Genomic DNA, 18,502 nt, shown 5'->3' on the forward strand with positions numbered 1-18,502 from the left:
GTGGGTGGCTCAATCAGTGCTGCAGGCCCACTAGTAGCATGTAATTTACAGGCCCTGGGTATATGAAATACCACTTTACAAGGCCTACAGGTAAACTAAATAAGACAAACGGATGTAAGCCAACTATACCACGTTTTAAGGGAGAAAGCCGATGCACTTTAGCACTGATTAACAGTGGTAAAGTGCCCAGAGTCCTACAACCAACAAGGGTCAGAAAAATAGGAGGAGAAAGGCACAAAGCTTGGGGATAACCCTGCAGAAAGGGCCATTTCCAACATAAAGGAAAACCAATTTAGTGCCTCTCTTCTTGTGTTTCTTTACCTTCTCTTATTATCATCCCTGTTACGCTGCAGCTAGGTTTTTGATAGCATTTCAGGAATGTTTGTCCAAACATGAATGGAGAAATTACTCGGCAAGATTATGATTATTTAATGTCTTAATAGTGATGTATTGATGTATTTTATAGCTGTATAGATGTCTTTGACAGTATTATTTTTTAGAATGTTTTTAAGTTTTATGGGCTATATTATGCCGAAATAGCTCCCAGTTTCTGTTTTGTTGCTATAGTGGATGTCTTGAGACACAAGTAAGTGCATAGTATTGACTATGCTTTTGTTGTAATATGTGGCTCAGAACTCATTGGAGACCAGGCTGACAAATAAATAACCTTTGTTCTTGCTCCCTCAGTGACCTTTAGACTTGTGGTTCACCTTTGACACCCACAACACCTTTTGTCTCTTCTGTCGAATCCTTCTTGTACCTACACAATGGTGTATTAACGTAGCACATATTCCTGAACAGGGCTATAAAATACTATGCTTTTGATCTTGTTTACTGATTTATTGGTTTTCCAAGCTAGATTTATATTTTTTCATAATCTAAAGTTGAGCATTGCCTATGAGTCATGAATTCATCACCAGCAGCGCCAAAGAATCTGAGTTTGTACACTTTAGAAGGGTTGATTGAATCTTTTTATTCTGCACAAGAGTTGACAAAAATTCCTTTTTGTGAATCTCTACATGGATGCACTGCCTTCAAGCGGTCATTTATTTAATGCCACTCCACTCTGTGAAAACATACTCAAATCATGTTGTATTATGCTTATATTTATGAAGAGAAATGCTCACAACCTCATACATAATCACAAGTATATTAATTATCAATCAAATATGAATGTCGTTTTCTATTTAGTTGAGGTCAAATACTGTATTGTATAAGCTGAAAACCAACGAAGGCCTTCTTAGTAGGCCCAGGAGCCATATCTCCCATGTTGTACATTGCACATTTTTAGTAAGAGGAGCCTCGTTTCCAAATTTGCCAAAGGGACGCGGTCTTTCGTGAGTAGAATTTTGTTAGTATTATGTCAATGAAGGCTATCTTTTCTTCAAGGCTGTCCTGCACTTCCTTGGGGGTGGAAGGGAACCCTGACACCTGCACATTAGAAATGTTTTTGCAGAGAATAACAGGTTTCTGTCACATGGACGTGTACATTGACTTGTATTGAGAGAAAACTGTATATAAACTGGAATGATTGTACATCATTTTTAGTGCCTCGATCCAAATGAACATTTTCTAGGGAAATCCCTGATCAGTTGAAATGAGCTTTGCTGCCAGCTATTTTACATCAAACCCTAGTTGACTTTAGGCTTAGGTAGGTATTTTATTGTTGCCAAGTCTCATATTTGCTGCAGTCACACCTTCTACCTCAGACTTTCACATTTTGTGCTGGATGTAAATTGCTCTTTTGATACTGACCAGTAGCTTTACTTAAACTAATTAAACATTGTGGAGTGGCATGCGAGTTGCCATCAGTGAGCAGTATGTTCTCATTACCGTTTCAGGAAAGCCAACAAGGGTTTGATGACCATAAGCCAAGAAGAAACTATGCCCATCTCCATCATGCAACTGGCCTATGGTGAGTAACAATAATAAAACCATAAATTGGATTGTGGGTTTCCATGGCTAGATTCTGTACTTCCAAGGATCCTCTGCTACCCCTTGGATAGAGTGTTGGTTTTCATGGTTTGGGGGTGGGGGTGTGGGTTAGCAGTGCATGTGGGTAGGCTGCTGGTAGATGCACATGTACCAGTGGTCCCCTCCTCTTTTTTCAGGGCTGTGCTACAGGTTGTCATGCCCCTTCTTCTTCTGTTTACAGAGAAATGGAAAATTCTGCTCCTTGTTGATACCTGGAAAGTACCTCCTCACTGCGTTTAGCCTGCATGTGTCATCTGTTTTGTCCCAGAACCTGATATTTCATAGGACCTCATTTACCACCCGGTTATTTTTGTGTTCAGGTGCGGTTCACCCACACAGAAATCATCGGCCTACCTATGCAATATTACTATTATTATTATTACTACTATTGCTAATGCTATTAATATTATTATTAGAACTATTATTAGAATTATTATTAGTAGTTCATTATAGAAACAGAGCCAAGTTTTACATTGTTTTCTGAAGACTGGAAGTTTTTGATGTTCTTAAGAGATCAGGTGGTTCCACAGTTTAGCAGCAACCATAGAGAAAAGCCCTACCTACCTTTCTTTCATTCTTGTACTGAGGGACCTTGACCAAGGAGGTAATAGAGGATCTCCAGTTTGGAGCTTGAGAGTAGTATGAAAATGTACATTTCAGATAAGAACGCCAACCATATGAATAGCCCAGTGGATGAAGCATAAGGCTTTGAACTAGTGCCTTTTTGTAACTAGTAACCAATGCAGAGCTTTCAGATCAACAGGTACAGAGGCATATGTAACTAAATTAAGATTGAGTATACGAAAGGCATTTTGTACCCTTTGTAGAAGGAGTACCAAATAATCAGGAAACCCAAAATATATGGTGTTACCATAGTCCAGGTGAGAGATGAAAAGGTCATCGGCTATGGTCTCCTGGACATTCAGTAGCAGTCACAAAAGGATCTTTTGCAGCAGGCAATGCAGGTTGAATTGCATGCTGGCAACTTGAATAATCTACTTACAGAGGGAAAGATTCTGTTAAAAAATAACTCCCATATTTCTGGCATGAGACGAAGAAGAAAGAGAGGTGTCCAACTCATTTGGCCACCAAAATTATGACCAAATGCCTGTCTTTACTGACCAAGTGTATTTCTGATTTGTAGCTGCTAAGCTGGACAAGGTTGCTACTATTCTGTTGAACAGCAACCCTCAAACACAGAACTTCAGCAAAGTTGTGTCTGGACTGTCAGAGATGGACATGATGTACTGCACGTCATCATTGTAAGATACAAGGTTGAAGCCAAAGGATTGTACCAATAAATCAAGAGGGGTGATGTAAATGTTGAAGCTAGTATGACTGGGGGCAGAACCTGCGTGATCCCACACCAAAGAATTTTAGTATTTAATTTAAAGGAATTTTTTTTTTTATTGATTGGGATCTGTTATTTAAGAATGCCCCAATCCACTTAAGGTCATTGTTACAGAGCATTCTTTGTAGAACCTCCAGAGGTTGACTTATTATTTGCTACTCCAGCAATTTACATATACTTGGAGAATGTGGACTTCATCCATCTCCATCAACTCGATGGAAGTTAACCCCCAGCACTAACTTAGCCTATGGGTCAAACTGTCTTTACACAGCATCTTAACCGCTTGGGGGCCTTGGACGAGGTGATCTCGTCCTCTGCGCCGGTTCCCCGGTGCCGAGGACGAGATCACCTCGTCCTGGTATGGGCCCCCGGGGTGAGCGCTGCCCAGGGTCCCCTGGGCAAGGATGGAAGGGGAATTGATTCGCCTTCCACCCCCGCCCCACCGCGTGACCGACCCTGTGGCATCTGATGATGTCAGCGCGCTTTAACGCGTTAACCTCATCAGAGGCCTTCCCTCCGGCGCTGAAAGCTCAGCTTCCAGCGCCCGATCGGAGGAGAAATGCCTTGCATTTCTTCTCCGATCACGTGGAGGGGGCAGAGAAGCCTGAAAGGAGAGGAAAGGCCTTTCCTCTCCTTTCAGGCTTCTCTGAGCATTTCTGCCGCCCGATCGCGATGCGATCGGGCAGCAGAAATGCCACTATACACCAGGGATTTTTTTTTTTGTTTACTCGATAAGGAGAGCGGCCCCTTGGGCAAGGGCCGCACTCCAGGGGGGCAATTTGTTTTTTGGCTGTTTCTGCCCCCCCCTGGCAGAACCCCCACCACCACCCCAGACATCAGGGATTTTTTTTTTTTTTTTAATTTGTGGGGCCCGACCCCTTAGGCAAGGGTCGCTCCCCTGGGGGCAAAATGTTTTCTAGGCCATTTCTGGCCCCCTTGGGGGTAGATAGGCCTATTTCTATTAGGCTAATCTACCCCAAGGAGGGCAGAAACCACTAGACACCAGTTTCACTTGAGGGGAGCAACCCCTTAGGCAAGGGTCGCTCTCCTGGGGGGAAGCAAATTTGTTTTAGGGCATTTCTGCTCCTCTTGGGGGCAGATCAGCCTATTGTAGATAGGCTGATCTGCCCCCGGGGAGGCAAAAATCTCTAGGCACCAGGGATTTTTTTATATATATATTTTTTTAATTTTTTTATATGTGGGGAGCGACCCCCTTAGGCAAGAGGCGCTCTCCTGGGGGCAAAATTATCTTAGAGCCATTTCTGCCCCCCTTGGGGGCAGATCAGCCTATTTTATTAGGCCAATCTGCCCCCAGAGGGGGGCAGAAACCACTAGACACCAGGGATTTTTATTTTTTGCGAAAATTTCACGCAAGGGGAGCGACTTTTTAGGCAAGGGTCGTTCCCCTGGGGGGCAAATTTATTTCTAGGCCATTTCTGCCCCCCTTGGGGGTAGAGCTGCCTATTTTTATTAGGCCGATCAGCCCCGGGGGGCAGAAACCACTTAGGCACCAGGGATTGGTGTGTGTGTTTTGTTTGGGGGGCAGCCCCTTGGGTAAGGGTCGCTATTTGCCATATCAGCTTATTTTTGGAAGGCCCATCTGCCCCCAAGGGGGGCAGAAAGCCCACCAGAGACCAGGGAAGATTTTTTTTCAAAATAAGAGGGTGGGGGTATGGCCATACCCCCGCCGCAAATAAATGGGGCCAAAGTTGTTCTGCCCACCAGTGGGCAGATGGGGCAATTACCCCCGATCCACACCCCGGGGGGCCGGAAGACTACTAAATGCCAGGGAATTAAAAAAAAAAAAAAACAATAGTGGGGTGGTGGCTACCAACCAGTATGGGAATGGTTATGCCCCCACCCCAACTGAAGGGGGTAACAGTCTTTCAGCTCTCCCCCGCACACTAAAACATCTTATCCCACGGCAAGCAAGTGGACATTTAATTATTTGGGGTTTTGGTTTTACGTTTGGGCCATGAGAGCTTGGCTAACTCTCAAAATCGTCCCACGTGGAATGGTGAGGGCTGCACTTTTTGGACTTTGGGACGCTGCCATGTAGAAAAATCCACAAAACCTAGGCACATCTCAAAACTAAACATCTGGTTGAGTCCAGGGTGGTGTGCTTCACATGCACCCGCACCATTTTCTTACCCACAATGCCCTGAAAACCTCCAACTTTGCTGTAAATCGCACATTATTCCCGCATTTTTGTGATGGAACCTACCGGAATCTGCAGGAATCCACAAAATTCCTACCACCCAGCATTGTCTCATCTATACCGATAGAAATTCTGCCCCACTTGGTAGCCTAAAAATGTTTTTTTCCAAACTGCCCTTTTGGACCCGCTTTGGTTCCCCCTCAATTTTGACATGTTTTTGGCTCTTCCCTGTCACAGGCACTTGGTCCACCTACACAAGTGAGGTATCATTTTTACCGGGAGACTGGGGGGAACGTTGGGTGGTAGGAAATTTGTCCCAGTGCGGTGATCCCACACAGAAATGTGGGCAAATGTTTTTTTTTTTTTTAGCTAAATTTGAGTTTTGCTGAGGATTCTGGGTAAGAAAACACTGGGGTATCCATGCAAGTCACACCTCCCTGGACTCCCTCGGGTGTCTAGTTTTCAGAAATGTCTGGGTTTGGTAGGTTTCCCTGTATGGCTGCTGAGCCCAGGACCAAGAACGCAGGTGCCCCGCAAAAACAGGTAGTTTTGTATTTGATAATTGTGATGTGTCCAGATAGTGTTTTGTGGCATTTCCTTTCGCGGGCACTGGGCCTACCCACACAAGTGAGGTACCATTCTTATAGGAAGACTTGGGAGAACACTCAGTGGAAGGAAATTTGTGGATCCTCTCAGATTCCAGAACTTTCTGTCACCGAAATGTGTGGAAAAAGTGATTATTTTTTTTGGGCCAAATTTTGATGTTTGCAAAGGATTCTGGGTAGTAGAACCTGGTGAGAGCCCCACAAGTCACCCCATCTTGGATTCCCTTAGATGTCTAGTTTTCACAAATGTGCAGGTTTGGTAGGTTTCCCTAGGTGCCGGCTGAGCTAGAGGCCAAAATCCACAGGTAGGCACTTTGCAAAAAACACCTCTGTTTTCTGTAGAAAAATGTGATGTGTCCACGTTGTGTTTTGGAGCATTTCTTGTGACGGGCACTATGCCTACCCACACAAGTGAGGTACCATTTTTATCGGGAGACTTGGGGGAATCGGGAGACTTGGGGGAACATAGACTAGCAGAACAAGTGTTATTGCCCCTTATCTTTCTCTACATTTTTTCCTTCCAAATATACGTCAGTGTGTAAAAAAGACGTCTATTTGAGTAATGCCCTGTAATTCACATGCTACTATGGGCACCCCAGAATTCAGAGATGTGCAAATAACCACTGCTCCTCAACACCTGATCTTGTGCCCATTTTGGAAGTACAAAGCTTTTCTTGATACCTATTTTTGACTCTTTATATTTCACCAAATGAATTGCTGTATACCCGGTATAGAATGAAAACCCACTGTAAGGTGCAGCTCATTTATTGGCTCTGGGTACCTAGGGTTCTTGATGACACTACAAGCCCTATATATCCCCGCAACCAGAAGAGTCCAGCGGATGTAACAGTACATTGCTTTAAAAAATCTGACATTGCAGGAAAAAGTTACAGAGTAAAACGTAGAGAAAAATTGCTGTTTTTTTCACCTCCATTTCAATATGTTTTCATTTCAGTTGTTATTTTCTGCCGGAAACCCTTGTAGGATCTACACAAATTACCCATTGCTGAATTCAGAATTTTGTCTACTTTTCAGAAATGTTTAGGTTTCTGGGATCCAGCATTGGTTTCACACCCATTTCTGTCACTGACTGGAAGGAGGCTGAAAGCACAAAAAATCGTAAAAATGGGGTATTTCCCAGTAAAATGCCATAATTGTGTTGAAAAATTGGGTTTTCTGATTCAAGTCTGCCTGTTCCTGAAAGCTGGGAAGCTGGCGATTTTAGCACCGCAAACCCTTTGTTAATGCTATTTACAGGGCAAAAAACACCAGCCTTCTTCTGCAGCCCTTTTTCCCCATTTTTTTTAAACAAAATTTTCACTGTATTTTGGCTAATTTCTTGGCCTCCAGGCGAACCCACAAATCCTGGGTACCTCTAGAATTCCTAGGATGTTGGAAAAAAGGACGCAAATTTGGTGTGGGTAGCTTATGTGGACAAAAAGGTTATGATGGCCTAAGCGAGAACTATTCCAAATAGGCAAAAAAAGGCCTGGCACAGGAGGGGGAAAAGGCCTGGCAGCGAAGGGGTTAATGTGAAGTGTTGTGTTGATATTAAGGATGAGCGGAATTCGCAGAGTTGTTCTCCGCAGAATTCTGTGGCGTTACATAAAAACTCAGTGAAATTCCTCGGAGTTCAGTCGTGACAAATGGTAACATCTATTAATAACAAACACCAGAAAGGGAATTATGAGGACCACAACAACCTGTATAAACAACTGAGTGAGCATTGCATGCGAAGCACAAGCACAAGAAAGCCACTGTCAAAGGCTCCCATGGAACGGCGAACTGCCATCCTCCAAGTGACTTATCGGGCTGCCTGAAAAAACAGTATTGAATAACGCGTGCACACAGGGTGAAAAGGTCTAAAAGGAAATATTACCTCAGTGACTGTATTTCACCCAGAGCAGGCTGAGTCTGGTCCTTGCTGGGCTCAGCTCTGCAGGGCACCCACAGACATGCCCGTGGCTCAGAGAAGCCGAGGTCAGCTGAGGTAGTGTCAGTGGAGGCAGAAGTACACAGACCTGCTCCTCTCCAGTGCACATGGAGCCGTCTAAAGAGAGATAAGGTACACCCAAGGGGGACTCTGGGACCTCCTCCAGGGACAGCCCCCACTGCACCTGCCGGGAAGAGCTGTGAAGACACCGCACTGGTGCCCTCGACGCACACCCTCAGCAGCAGCACCTCTTCCTTTAACAAGAGGATTTCACTCCTTATGCAATGCAAATCTAAGCCAATTTTCCCCAAATTACATGTTGCATTCTTTGTAATTTGACAATAAGCCAACACACATTTATTAAACGGGATCAAAAAAGGAAACCAGTGAACAGAGAGATAGTGTGCTTAGCTCAGGATCAAACAATCTGCAAGTGATGAAGTCAGGATTTGAAACCAGATCATTTGATTTCAATAGACCACCTAATGAGCCCCTTGTATTTCGATGATGGAAGGTATCATGGAAAAGTGGGCAGAGATGGTGTTCCAGAAAGCAGAACCCGTTTCTGAAATAAAGCTTGTTGCCATTGTCATGAGCGGTATACAGGCCCAGAGTGGGTAAGCATTTCCCTCCATATTGATGCCACTGAACAAATACTGCGTCCCCTTACCTGCTTTCCATCGGAACCCACCGAGCTGGCACTGACCCTGCTCCAGCCAACATCCTCCCCATCTTCATCCCCACGGGGAGTGCTGTGCCAGCAGAATGAATGGGCTCCAGCAGGTGCTCCCAGACCGTTAGTGAGTAAGGACAGACCTACTGTCCTACCTATGGCTGAGTGTCTGCAGAGTCTGTCACATCACCGAAGAGCGCGCGATGTGCGCGGTCAGAGCTGTCAGCCTCTCCCTGGGCAGGGTTGCATGGGTTCCCAGAGTGCACTCTGTCTCCTTTGGGTGCATGGGGCTACAGGGAGCTCCCACAGGCGTCCGCTCCTCTGCAGGTCTGGCTGAAGTCTGTGCGCTTGGGGAGGAAGAGCCGCAGCTGCCTCAGCTCTGAGAAGAGAGTGTTGAGAAAGCTGCACCACTTCCCCCAGAGGAGAGGAGGAACACAAGCCGATAACAGTAGCTAGTATACTCTGCTACGCAGAGGTTGGCAGAGTTTTGATTGGAATACGATTGTCGCACAGTTGCTGTTGGACTACAGGTTCTAGACTTTCCATGGTCTGTTGCATCAGGGATTACCTGTTACCCTGTTGCATGAACATGTGACTGACTTCCTATCCAGCTTGTTACATTTTGATATATTGAGACACACGCTGTTGTGATTTTTCCATGTTAGACTTCACATACCCAATTAGCCTTGAAAAAGTCACCTGTTGTGACGAAACACGTGTTGGCTGTGATTGTGGAACGACACTCATCTTATTACTATCATGTCCATATCTACAAATAAAAGGAACCTACTATAACCAAACTCACCTGGATGACTTATTGATTACGAAATATTCTTGAGTGCTGCGGTATCTTTGAAAAATGTTGACAGAGTTTTTGCCGAACTCCGTGCCCCAAGCGAAGCGCGGAGTGGCAAAAACTTTGTGAACTTCGCTGGTGGAGCGAAGTTTACCACCTCATCAGATAGTGGAGTTTCTACCACATTCCAGAAAGAAGCAGACTTACCGCCTTCTCATTTGGAAATTCACTCTGTCTCCCGAACTCTGCAGCCAGCTAGTGGAACATTATTAATATCATTATTATATTTATAAATCACTCAGTTGCCCGAAGGTGGCACTGAAAGGAAGAACTGAAGGATAACTATTATGATAAGGCAAGTGATTAGTAAACAGCCAGGGTTTCAATAGCTTAACTGGTACAAGACCTGCTCCCTTGTCAAGATTTCTTCACCATAGGAAGCAAGCAGGAATTTGAAGAACGTAGGACTCTGGTTGACACACACCAAGGAAATGCTTCCTTTTAAAAAGACTAGAGAGGGACATTGTCCAAGTCCAGAAGACCAGTGACTTAAAGTCCAATAGGACAAAGGACCATCTAGGATTAAGTCCTCAGACGTATTTGAATGAAGCTCGAGACAGTTGTTGGACATCAGCCCTCTGCTGGATTCAAGCCATTTACAAAGTTAGACGGGGCATGTCACCAGTGCTATCCACCCTTGGAATAATATGCATGTGAACTGCATAGCATATCGGAGATAGCTGGTGATCCTTAATAAATTGAGATAGAAGAGCCAAATAGATATTAAAGAAAGTTGGGCTGATGGGAGAGGCATATGAGGTACTCCAACCAGTAGAGAATTGGGAGTTGAACAATAGGGGTAGAATTACTGATTGATTTGGACCAATAAGGAAGGAATGAAGGCAGCCTAGTGCATGCCCTCTCATAGCACATACAGCAAGTCTGTCAGGAAGCACACAGTGCCAGCCTGCTTTTCTGGCTCATGCTCCTGAGGTTCACAGCCGTTCATCCTTGCTTCATCTCTTTTGCACTTCAGGAGAATTGGGTTCGGGCATGCCACTGGTGAGCGGGACTGACTACATGGAGCTCAGGAAGAGCACGTTTCACTTCCACTCTCTCTCACTTTAACACTTATCCTATTCATGAGACTCCTGGCTTTTTTCATCCCAGGGTGACTATTCTACTGACTCCCTCAGGTGTTACAGCCTGACAGTTGTTACTGCTTTTCCTACCTAAACTAATTTTACAATGCTTATTGATGACTTTCTGCCATCTAATACCTAACACTTACAAGGCAGCTTCATTGTGCACCTTTTGAAGCAAAAGCAAACATTTGTAAAGGATCTTTTCCATAGACCAGTATTTTTATTAGGCTTTACCATACATATATATATTTTTTTAATTATTTGACTTGTGTCAATATTTTTTTTCATCTTCTAACATTCTTCATTAGAATGAGTGTGAATTGTACTTTGTGGTGTAGAAGTAAAAATACCAACAGATTCCCAAAGACTTTGTCCTGTTCTTATGCCCTTATGCCCTATTTTGTCCTTGCTCAATTTTATTTCTGTACTAGGTTTTGTAAACGCCTCTGTCGCCCTTTGCTCAGGGTCTCGATACATTCTATCAAGAAACTACATAATTGATAAATACTGATTTTTATTTTTTTTGCATTGCACGAGCGGACTTTAGTTTTCCTTTTTGAAGTTTTTTTTTTTTTTTTGCTTTGCCATAGTGTTTCCATTATGCCAGCGGTATATAATGACTGCTACTTGTGAGTAGCTCCCCTGTCTGCAACCCAACCTAGTAAATTATTGTTTCCTTTGGTTGAATTAGGTGTGTTTCCAAAATTGGGACGGTTGTATTTAAAAGTAAAATGTGGGGGCGGGGGGGTTCAGAACTGATAAGCTGATCTTTGAAGAAGAATACTTAAGGCTAATAGTTAAATGGTGCAGAGCCCTGTCGCGCAGATCACTGCAACTGCACCTGCCGCACAGGGGCCGCCAATGTCCCGGCCTGGCCTTTCTGTGAGCCGGCGGGCTGAAACAATGTTTCCGCCCGCCAGCCCACAGAAATGTTCATAATGTGGCCGGCGGGGTTCAGGGGTTGCTGGCGATCAGTGTTTTGACCGCCAGCATGAACCCCTTAGTCTTTAAAAAAATAAATCTTATGGCAGAGCAGCATTTTCCACCTATGCACTCTCTTCCAGTCTGTTTTTTAGCTATGCTAGCTATTTTTGTTATGTATTTAGGTCTTACCTACAGCTGTCTGTTGTTGCAAAACCTGTTGTGGACCGTACCAATACCTACAGTGGGCTTTTGCTTAGCCCATTGCTTATCATTGGTTGGCTTTCTTGTCACTCATTTGCGTGCTTGTTAGTCAGTGGCTTTCCTTCCCCATCCTGTGTTTGCCCTCCGCTGGCGCATAACCTCTTTATAAAAATTTTGATTGAATCATTCTGCTGGTCACATTCAGACACCACATTTTTTATTTAGCTTTTAGTACTCAGTGGATTGCAGATGTAGGGCTCCAGGAAACCTTTATAGATCTGAGCTAGTATGGTTGAACAGGTATTGTTAAGGAACACAAGATTTGAAGAATTACACATACGAGTAAGGATTCTTGAAATAAGTATGCTGGTGGGATGATGGATGAGGGGTGCCAGGGTCAAGTACAGGAGGCCAGGGTGAGTATGTTACCATCATCTGAATGCCAGAGTACAAGGCTTGAACAGCAGTTCTGAAGTCGTTTTCTCGCAGAAATGGTTTCACTTTCTGTGAAAGAGAGTTGGTACAAGGCCTTTTTTTTTTGGGGCAGTGTGTTTCATAAGGGTGAGGCTGGTGTCCAGGGTGAATCCTAGTAACTTGGAATTTGAATTTTGTGAAACTTGAGCCAGGTTTGTACTATATCTTGTTTCTTGTTTTGCCATGTTACAGGAATTCTATTTTGGTTGGGTTGGGCTTCAGGTAGACACTGGACATCCAGGTCTGGATGACATGCAGGCAGTGTTGAATGAGTTAAATGTCTGAAGCAGAGGAGATTTTCAAACAGAGTTGTGTATCACTGGCATATTAGTGAGTTGTGATGCTGTTATCTGTGAGTAGAGCACCAAGTGGTTCCATGAGGAAACTGAAAATCACAGGGGACAGTATCGAACTCTGGAGGACTCCTCAGGAGGCCTTCTTTGGTGATAAGGATCCTGAAGGTGCCCATGTGAACAAACTTGTGTCTGTTGAAAAGGAATAAGGAGAACCAGTGAAGTATGTTGCTGGTGATTCCCATTGGAGACTCCAGGGTTCATATGAAGGTGGGATGGTTGACTGGGTCAAAGGCAGCTGAAAGGCTCAGCAATATCAGGAGATGGGGGTCATTTTCATCTGGGGTCAGAAAGGCATTGTCTACGATGAGAAAGGTAGGAGTCTCCGTGCTACAGTGTGTTCTTAAGCAAGACTGGTAGACATGCAGGAGCTCATTAGCATTGGTGTGATTAATGTAATATTTCCAAATATCTTAGATATTGTAAAGATTGAAGTACTAACTGAGCCTTTTTGCCTCCATAGAGTTTGACTGATGTTATGTGCCTGATACTTACAGTTTAAGTGTTATTACCTGGAGCTGAGCATGATCATGGCTGTTAACTCACCTGCATTTCTGGTCCAAAACCAATTACAAGTGTCGGGAAGAAGCAACTAGAAGTCAGTATTACTAATCAGCTAAGGACAATAAGGCTATAATCAAACTGGGACCACTCTGTGGCAGAATCTCCTGTTTTCTATAACCACACAACTTTGGGTTATGGGAGCAGAACAGGGGCATGTCAGTGCAGTCGGTCCTTGGAAAGGGAAGGAGGCCCATCCACAAGCAGCATTTGATTACAGAGGTATCCCTTTGTTGTGGTCACCAGGGTTCCTGCTCTGCTGTTGGGAATCTTTCAAAAGAAATGTGAATCTATGAAAGACACCAACCCTGGAAACTGTAGTCTTATGTATTGCAGCACCATCATCACTTTGGCTTTGCTTGTAGTGTGCCATCTTAATGTCCACCAGTTAATTCATATGCAATGCATTTACAATTTTTGCTTTATTTAAGGATTTGCTTCTTATTTGTCTTTCCAGTATCTGGCTTGGGTTTTGGGATCATGAGTGGCATATTTTCCCTTGTAAATATCCTAGTGGATTCCTTGGGCCCAGGGACGGTGGGGATTCATGGAGACTCCCCTCTTTACTTCGTATCATCAGGTATGTATTGCTCTTAATAGTCTCTAATAAAAGCAGCACAAATAGTATTTTCATAGAATTATGTGCATTGTTTACATTTATAGTGCTTGGCATTATAGGTCTATATGGTAGTCTGAACCTCATATTATGTGTTAATGTATTTGACATGTTTTTTTGGGACTATGACTGTCACAGGAATGCGCTTTCTTTTTCATAAATGATGTTGTTATGGACAGAGTTTGTAAACATGAGCTGACAAAAATATTGGATCACTAGATCCGGGTGAAGTAAACAAGTTAAACTCTTCTCTTACATCCAAACAGTATCAAGTGCATATTAACTTAATGCTCCGAAGGAGCTCAGATTTTCTCTTACCAGTTAATTCATACAATATCTGGAAATACTGCGTGCAGCTCCTACACTTGTATTTTGGATCAACTTGTTGTACAGCCTATGCCATAATGACTTTGTGGGGTTCCTGTTTGTTCTGCCAACTGGTTATGGCCGTGCTAAGAATCTGATATGGTTTCTCATTTTTTCCTCTGGGAGCTATTGCTCAGGACGTTTGTATGTATGTGTGTGTATATATATACTAGACCTCAAAGGGTAATTCAGTGCTATACAATAGAAGATATTAGGATTTGGTTTACCCAGGCGCTTTCCCATCCTGTGTGAGTACCTTATGCTGTCTGCACCTTCTTTACCTTACTCCATTCGTTACACCCTATTTAAACCTCCATGTCCGCAGCCCCTTATGCCTTTCTCGCTACACCTATCATTGCCCTTCCTGAACCTTATCTCACCTTGTCTCCCTCTCCACACATTTACGATATGGTTCAGCATGCTTTGGTTGGTTTGCGTCGTATATGTTTTTTAGTCCCTTATATCATTTGTTATTTTTCCTGGATTGTGTTTAGCTTCAATGCGGTCAACATACGTGACACCAACCATTTCAAGCTGTTGATTTCGAACTTTGGCATTGAACGTTCTGCAGCTCCACAAGTGCATAGATGGTTCCATGTCCTTGCCGGTTATAGACTCCCTATATAAGCCTATGAAGTCCATATTGTTCGACCCACAGGGTTTTCCCGGGTTACCCTCTATTACTTACATTCTGCATTCTGTTCTAATATTATATTCTTCTCTTTTTCTCCTCTTTTCCTTTTGTACTTAGAACCGGACGATTATTCGTTCCTAGGAGTCATGCTGTATGTTATGGTCTTCTATCGGATGGCTCTGTCTCTCACCGTCATTATTACTATTATTGTGCTCTCGTTATGACCACTCATTTACTCATTGGCAGGATTAATGCCTTTGTACGCCTATATTGCGATATTATCCTTAATAAGAGATTTAAAAAAAAAGAGAAAAGATTAGAAGCCAAAATAGGACCCAATGTTTTGACAGAAGCCATGGATTTGTGAGAGAAGAGCAGGCAAACCGAGGTGTCAGTACGTTTACAGTCATGAGTGTCAGTATTTATAATGACTTCTAATCTCTACTTACCATTGTCAACACTTCCTTCACTCAAAGTACCTTCCCAGAATGTCATAAGACAGGCCAGATCCTCTCATTTCTACAGAAACCTACACCAGACCCTGATGTTCTTGCCAACTAATGGCCCATTACTCACCTACCTGTCTTCATTAAGATAAAAAAGAAACAGTCTACTATCAGCTCAGAGATCACTTCAACCACAACTGTCATTCTGCAGCGTGGAGACAGCTCCCATACACATCCTAGACAACGCCTTTCTGACCACACATGTAGATAACCTATAATACGTGATCTTGCTGGAGAACTTTCAACACTGTCTGCCACAGTCTGAAGATTGAATGGGATTCGCTAGTAATGTAATTCAATGCTTCTCCTTCTTCCTTGCCCTTGAGGAACTCTTTGCCAAGAAAACGAAGAAAGCCTGGTACCAGCTCTCTGTAATGTGAAAATTTTCCTCCCAGAAAGTAAACTGTTAAGGTCTTGTACTGCATCTGGATGGTGGATACCCTGGCCATAGACTCCACATTGGCCCCCATCCTCCCATTAAGGGCACCCTACAATTGCCACAATATGTCTCATTGGGGCCTGAAAATGTGATGTAACTCCGCAGAGTTTCTTTGTTGGCCTATACCAGCTTCAGAACCAGCTGCCTTATTTGCAAAGCCATCATGACCTGCAACTCCCCCTAATTAGTTGACAAGTGTGACATATCTGGTGGTTTTCTGCACACCTGCAGCCATGACACCATAGGGATAGAGATAAAAGAAGTGTAAAAAACAAAACAAAAAAAACAAGGCACAAGGTATTTTTCATCTCTGCTCCCAGGATCCGCAAGCACCATTTATATGTTAATCAACACCGCCACAATCCTGCTGTGTTTCAGGAAGGAGTTGAAGATGCACCTCTTTCAATCACATGACATCATGACTTCACTATTAGGCCCCAGCTTCCAGCCCAATCCCTTGTTTACTGTATCCTTGCTACGTAACCCTCTACAGAACTCCCTGCCTTTGGATAGTTTGTGCTACACTAATACCACATAAATACAGAGATGCACACACATATGTACATCTGAGATGGTTTGCAGTCTGCTGACTATGTTGCACACTATGTTGCTGACCCAGTAGCTCATTGTGTAAAGGCTGACAAAGGCTGTATGTAGATAAATTCAGATGTAGGCATTAAAGGAAATAAAAATTAAGCTCATATCAACATGCAATGTCGTCATCGAAGGACATTGCAGGATCTAAAGTTGGTGACTATTTATACCACATTGTAATATGTTTTTGGAGTGTAAGAAGATTATCTGATAGTCATCTCTTTGTGGGAATGTGTTTCCAGTGAGTAGCAGTCATTCCAAATGAAGATTAGGTTAAGTTCTGCTTGTTTTAATGTTTACATTTAGGTACTGGAAGCTGACACATACGAATAGACTAGCTTGTTAGCCGCTTACATATATTTTGTTTTAAACTTACAAATATTTGTTTTTTTTTTACATAACACAGAAAGTATTGCAATGACTTGCTTTAGTGTTAACTCCACTAGCTGTCTGTTATCAGCTTCATTATATTCTGTGTAGGTTTAGTTCAACACTTAAGTGTAATAACTATTGTAGTGTTGTGTGAGTATGAATGACGGGACCCTTTTTTTTTTTTTTACTCCTGAGGGACTCGGTGAAGTTGTGACGTAAGTGTTAGAATATGGTGAAGCGAATGCAAGTTTAGAATGTTGATTTTGCAGTTGCACGCAGACTAATAAAGATGTGTAATATGTAGCTCTGTGTGTGGCATATTTATTGGCGGGTACCCAGGCTGTGGAGGACACTACAACTGGTGACCAGATAGGGGATAAGTAACCTGAAGATCAACAGTGCTCTCCCAGAGAGTTTGCTGTGGTCCAAGCAACCTGCTTATGCGTGCCACATGTGCCTTCATCGGAGTGCAGAATCGATAGCTGGCGTATGTGGAGTCGAAGCGCAACTCCTGCTGATGTGAAGTGCTTGAGGATAAAGAAAGCTTCACTGAGAAGTCTGCGAATCTTTGGCCAAGAACCTACTGGCAAGGCCATACAGAGAGGTACTGTGCTACTACGCAATATAAAGCTATACAGTGAACGGAGTAATAACGCTAATGGCAGTCACAATCAAATACAGAAAAGAGCGCTAGCTAACAGAACAGTTGATAACAAAGCATACTGTTGTTACTCTTACTGGAGCCCCAGGTAGAAGAACTCTATGACTGCACCAGGCGGGCGAGGAGACCCAAGGAGAAGCACAAGGGATGTGCTTACTAACCTGTCCAATACCTGAAGTGGCATATCACCAAAGCTGCCAGGTGGTGGCACTGCACAACTCCAGAAATCTCCAGAAAGTGAGGGACTCAAATGGAGACACAGACTGTCCAAGATGACCCAGAGGCCAGCATGTCACAGGGTCTCAGATACGCTGTGCGTGAACAAATTCACCAAGACCGCCAAGTAGCGTTGACGAGATCTCCAGTCAGTGTCAGACAATTTTGGAAATGGTTAAAATGTTGCCACCTTCCTGAAACCACCACCACCATTTGATACTGCCCAAAAGCAAAATATTGGCAATCGATGGACTGCTTGGATGGAGACATTTAATGATTTCATTGGTGTGCTAGAAGAAACAGATAACAAAAAGATTATCAAGTACCTGAAGAATCTTGTTGGTGATGGTCTAAAAGAAGTCATAAAATAAATGGCCACGAGCTGATGAAGCTACATACTGTCAAATTAAAGAAGCTTTGAATCTCACGTTTAAACCAGTGCCTAATATAGATTTAAAAAAATGCATTTTCAGTCAAGAAGAAAAAGAGTTGGTTAAACCATAGACAAATTTGTTGAGAGACTGTATACGCTCATCAAACACTGTAGATTCAATTAATTTAATGATGAAGAAGCAATACGTCTCAGAGTTATTGACGGATGCCTATCAGATTAATTCAGATGACGAATGCTGAGAGAAACTCTTAGTCTGGGGCGACTTCTTATGGCTGCAGGAGCTGAAGAGCATGCTGATTGACAACCTGCTGACATGGAGGCCAAAGGGGGGCCCAAAGTGAGTCAGTCATGAACATGCAAAGCAACACAAAGCTGAAGAACACAAGGTGATGTCTCCAAAGAAAAAGAAGTTGTGTTTCAGGTGTGGATTGTAATTTCCACACAAAGATAAATATCCCACCATTGGACAGATATGCAAAGGTTGTGGTAAGGAGAACCATTTTGTATGGGTTTGCAGGGCGAAGGAAAAAGTGAGTGTGTCATGGCAAGATGACAA

The 18,502-nt window shown here is 43.4% G+C and overlaps 1 protein-coding gene across 1 annotated transcript in view; it reads left to right on the top strand.

Annotated features, from left to right (window-relative positions):
• Positions 1 to 18,502, top strand: part of APH1B (aph-1 homolog B, gamma-secretase subunit) — a 60,710-nt gene that overhangs the window by 25,056 nt on the left and 17,152 nt on the right. The window contains exons 3-4 of the mRNA XM_069222013.1: positions 1,842 to 1,915; positions 13,606 to 13,728. Coding sequence (XP_069078114.1) covers positions 1,842 to 1,915; positions 13,606 to 13,728 — 197 coding nt within the window. The remainder of the gene's footprint in view (positions 1 to 1,841; positions 1,916 to 13,605; positions 13,729 to 18,502) is intronic.

The sequence above is a fragment of the Pleurodeles waltl genome, chromosome 3_1 (assembly GCF_031143425.1).
Source record: "Pleurodeles waltl isolate 20211129_DDA chromosome 3_1, aPleWal1.hap1.20221129, whole genome shotgun sequence".
NCBI lineage: Eukaryota > Metazoa > Chordata > Amphibia > Caudata > Salamandridae > Pleurodeles > Pleurodeles waltl.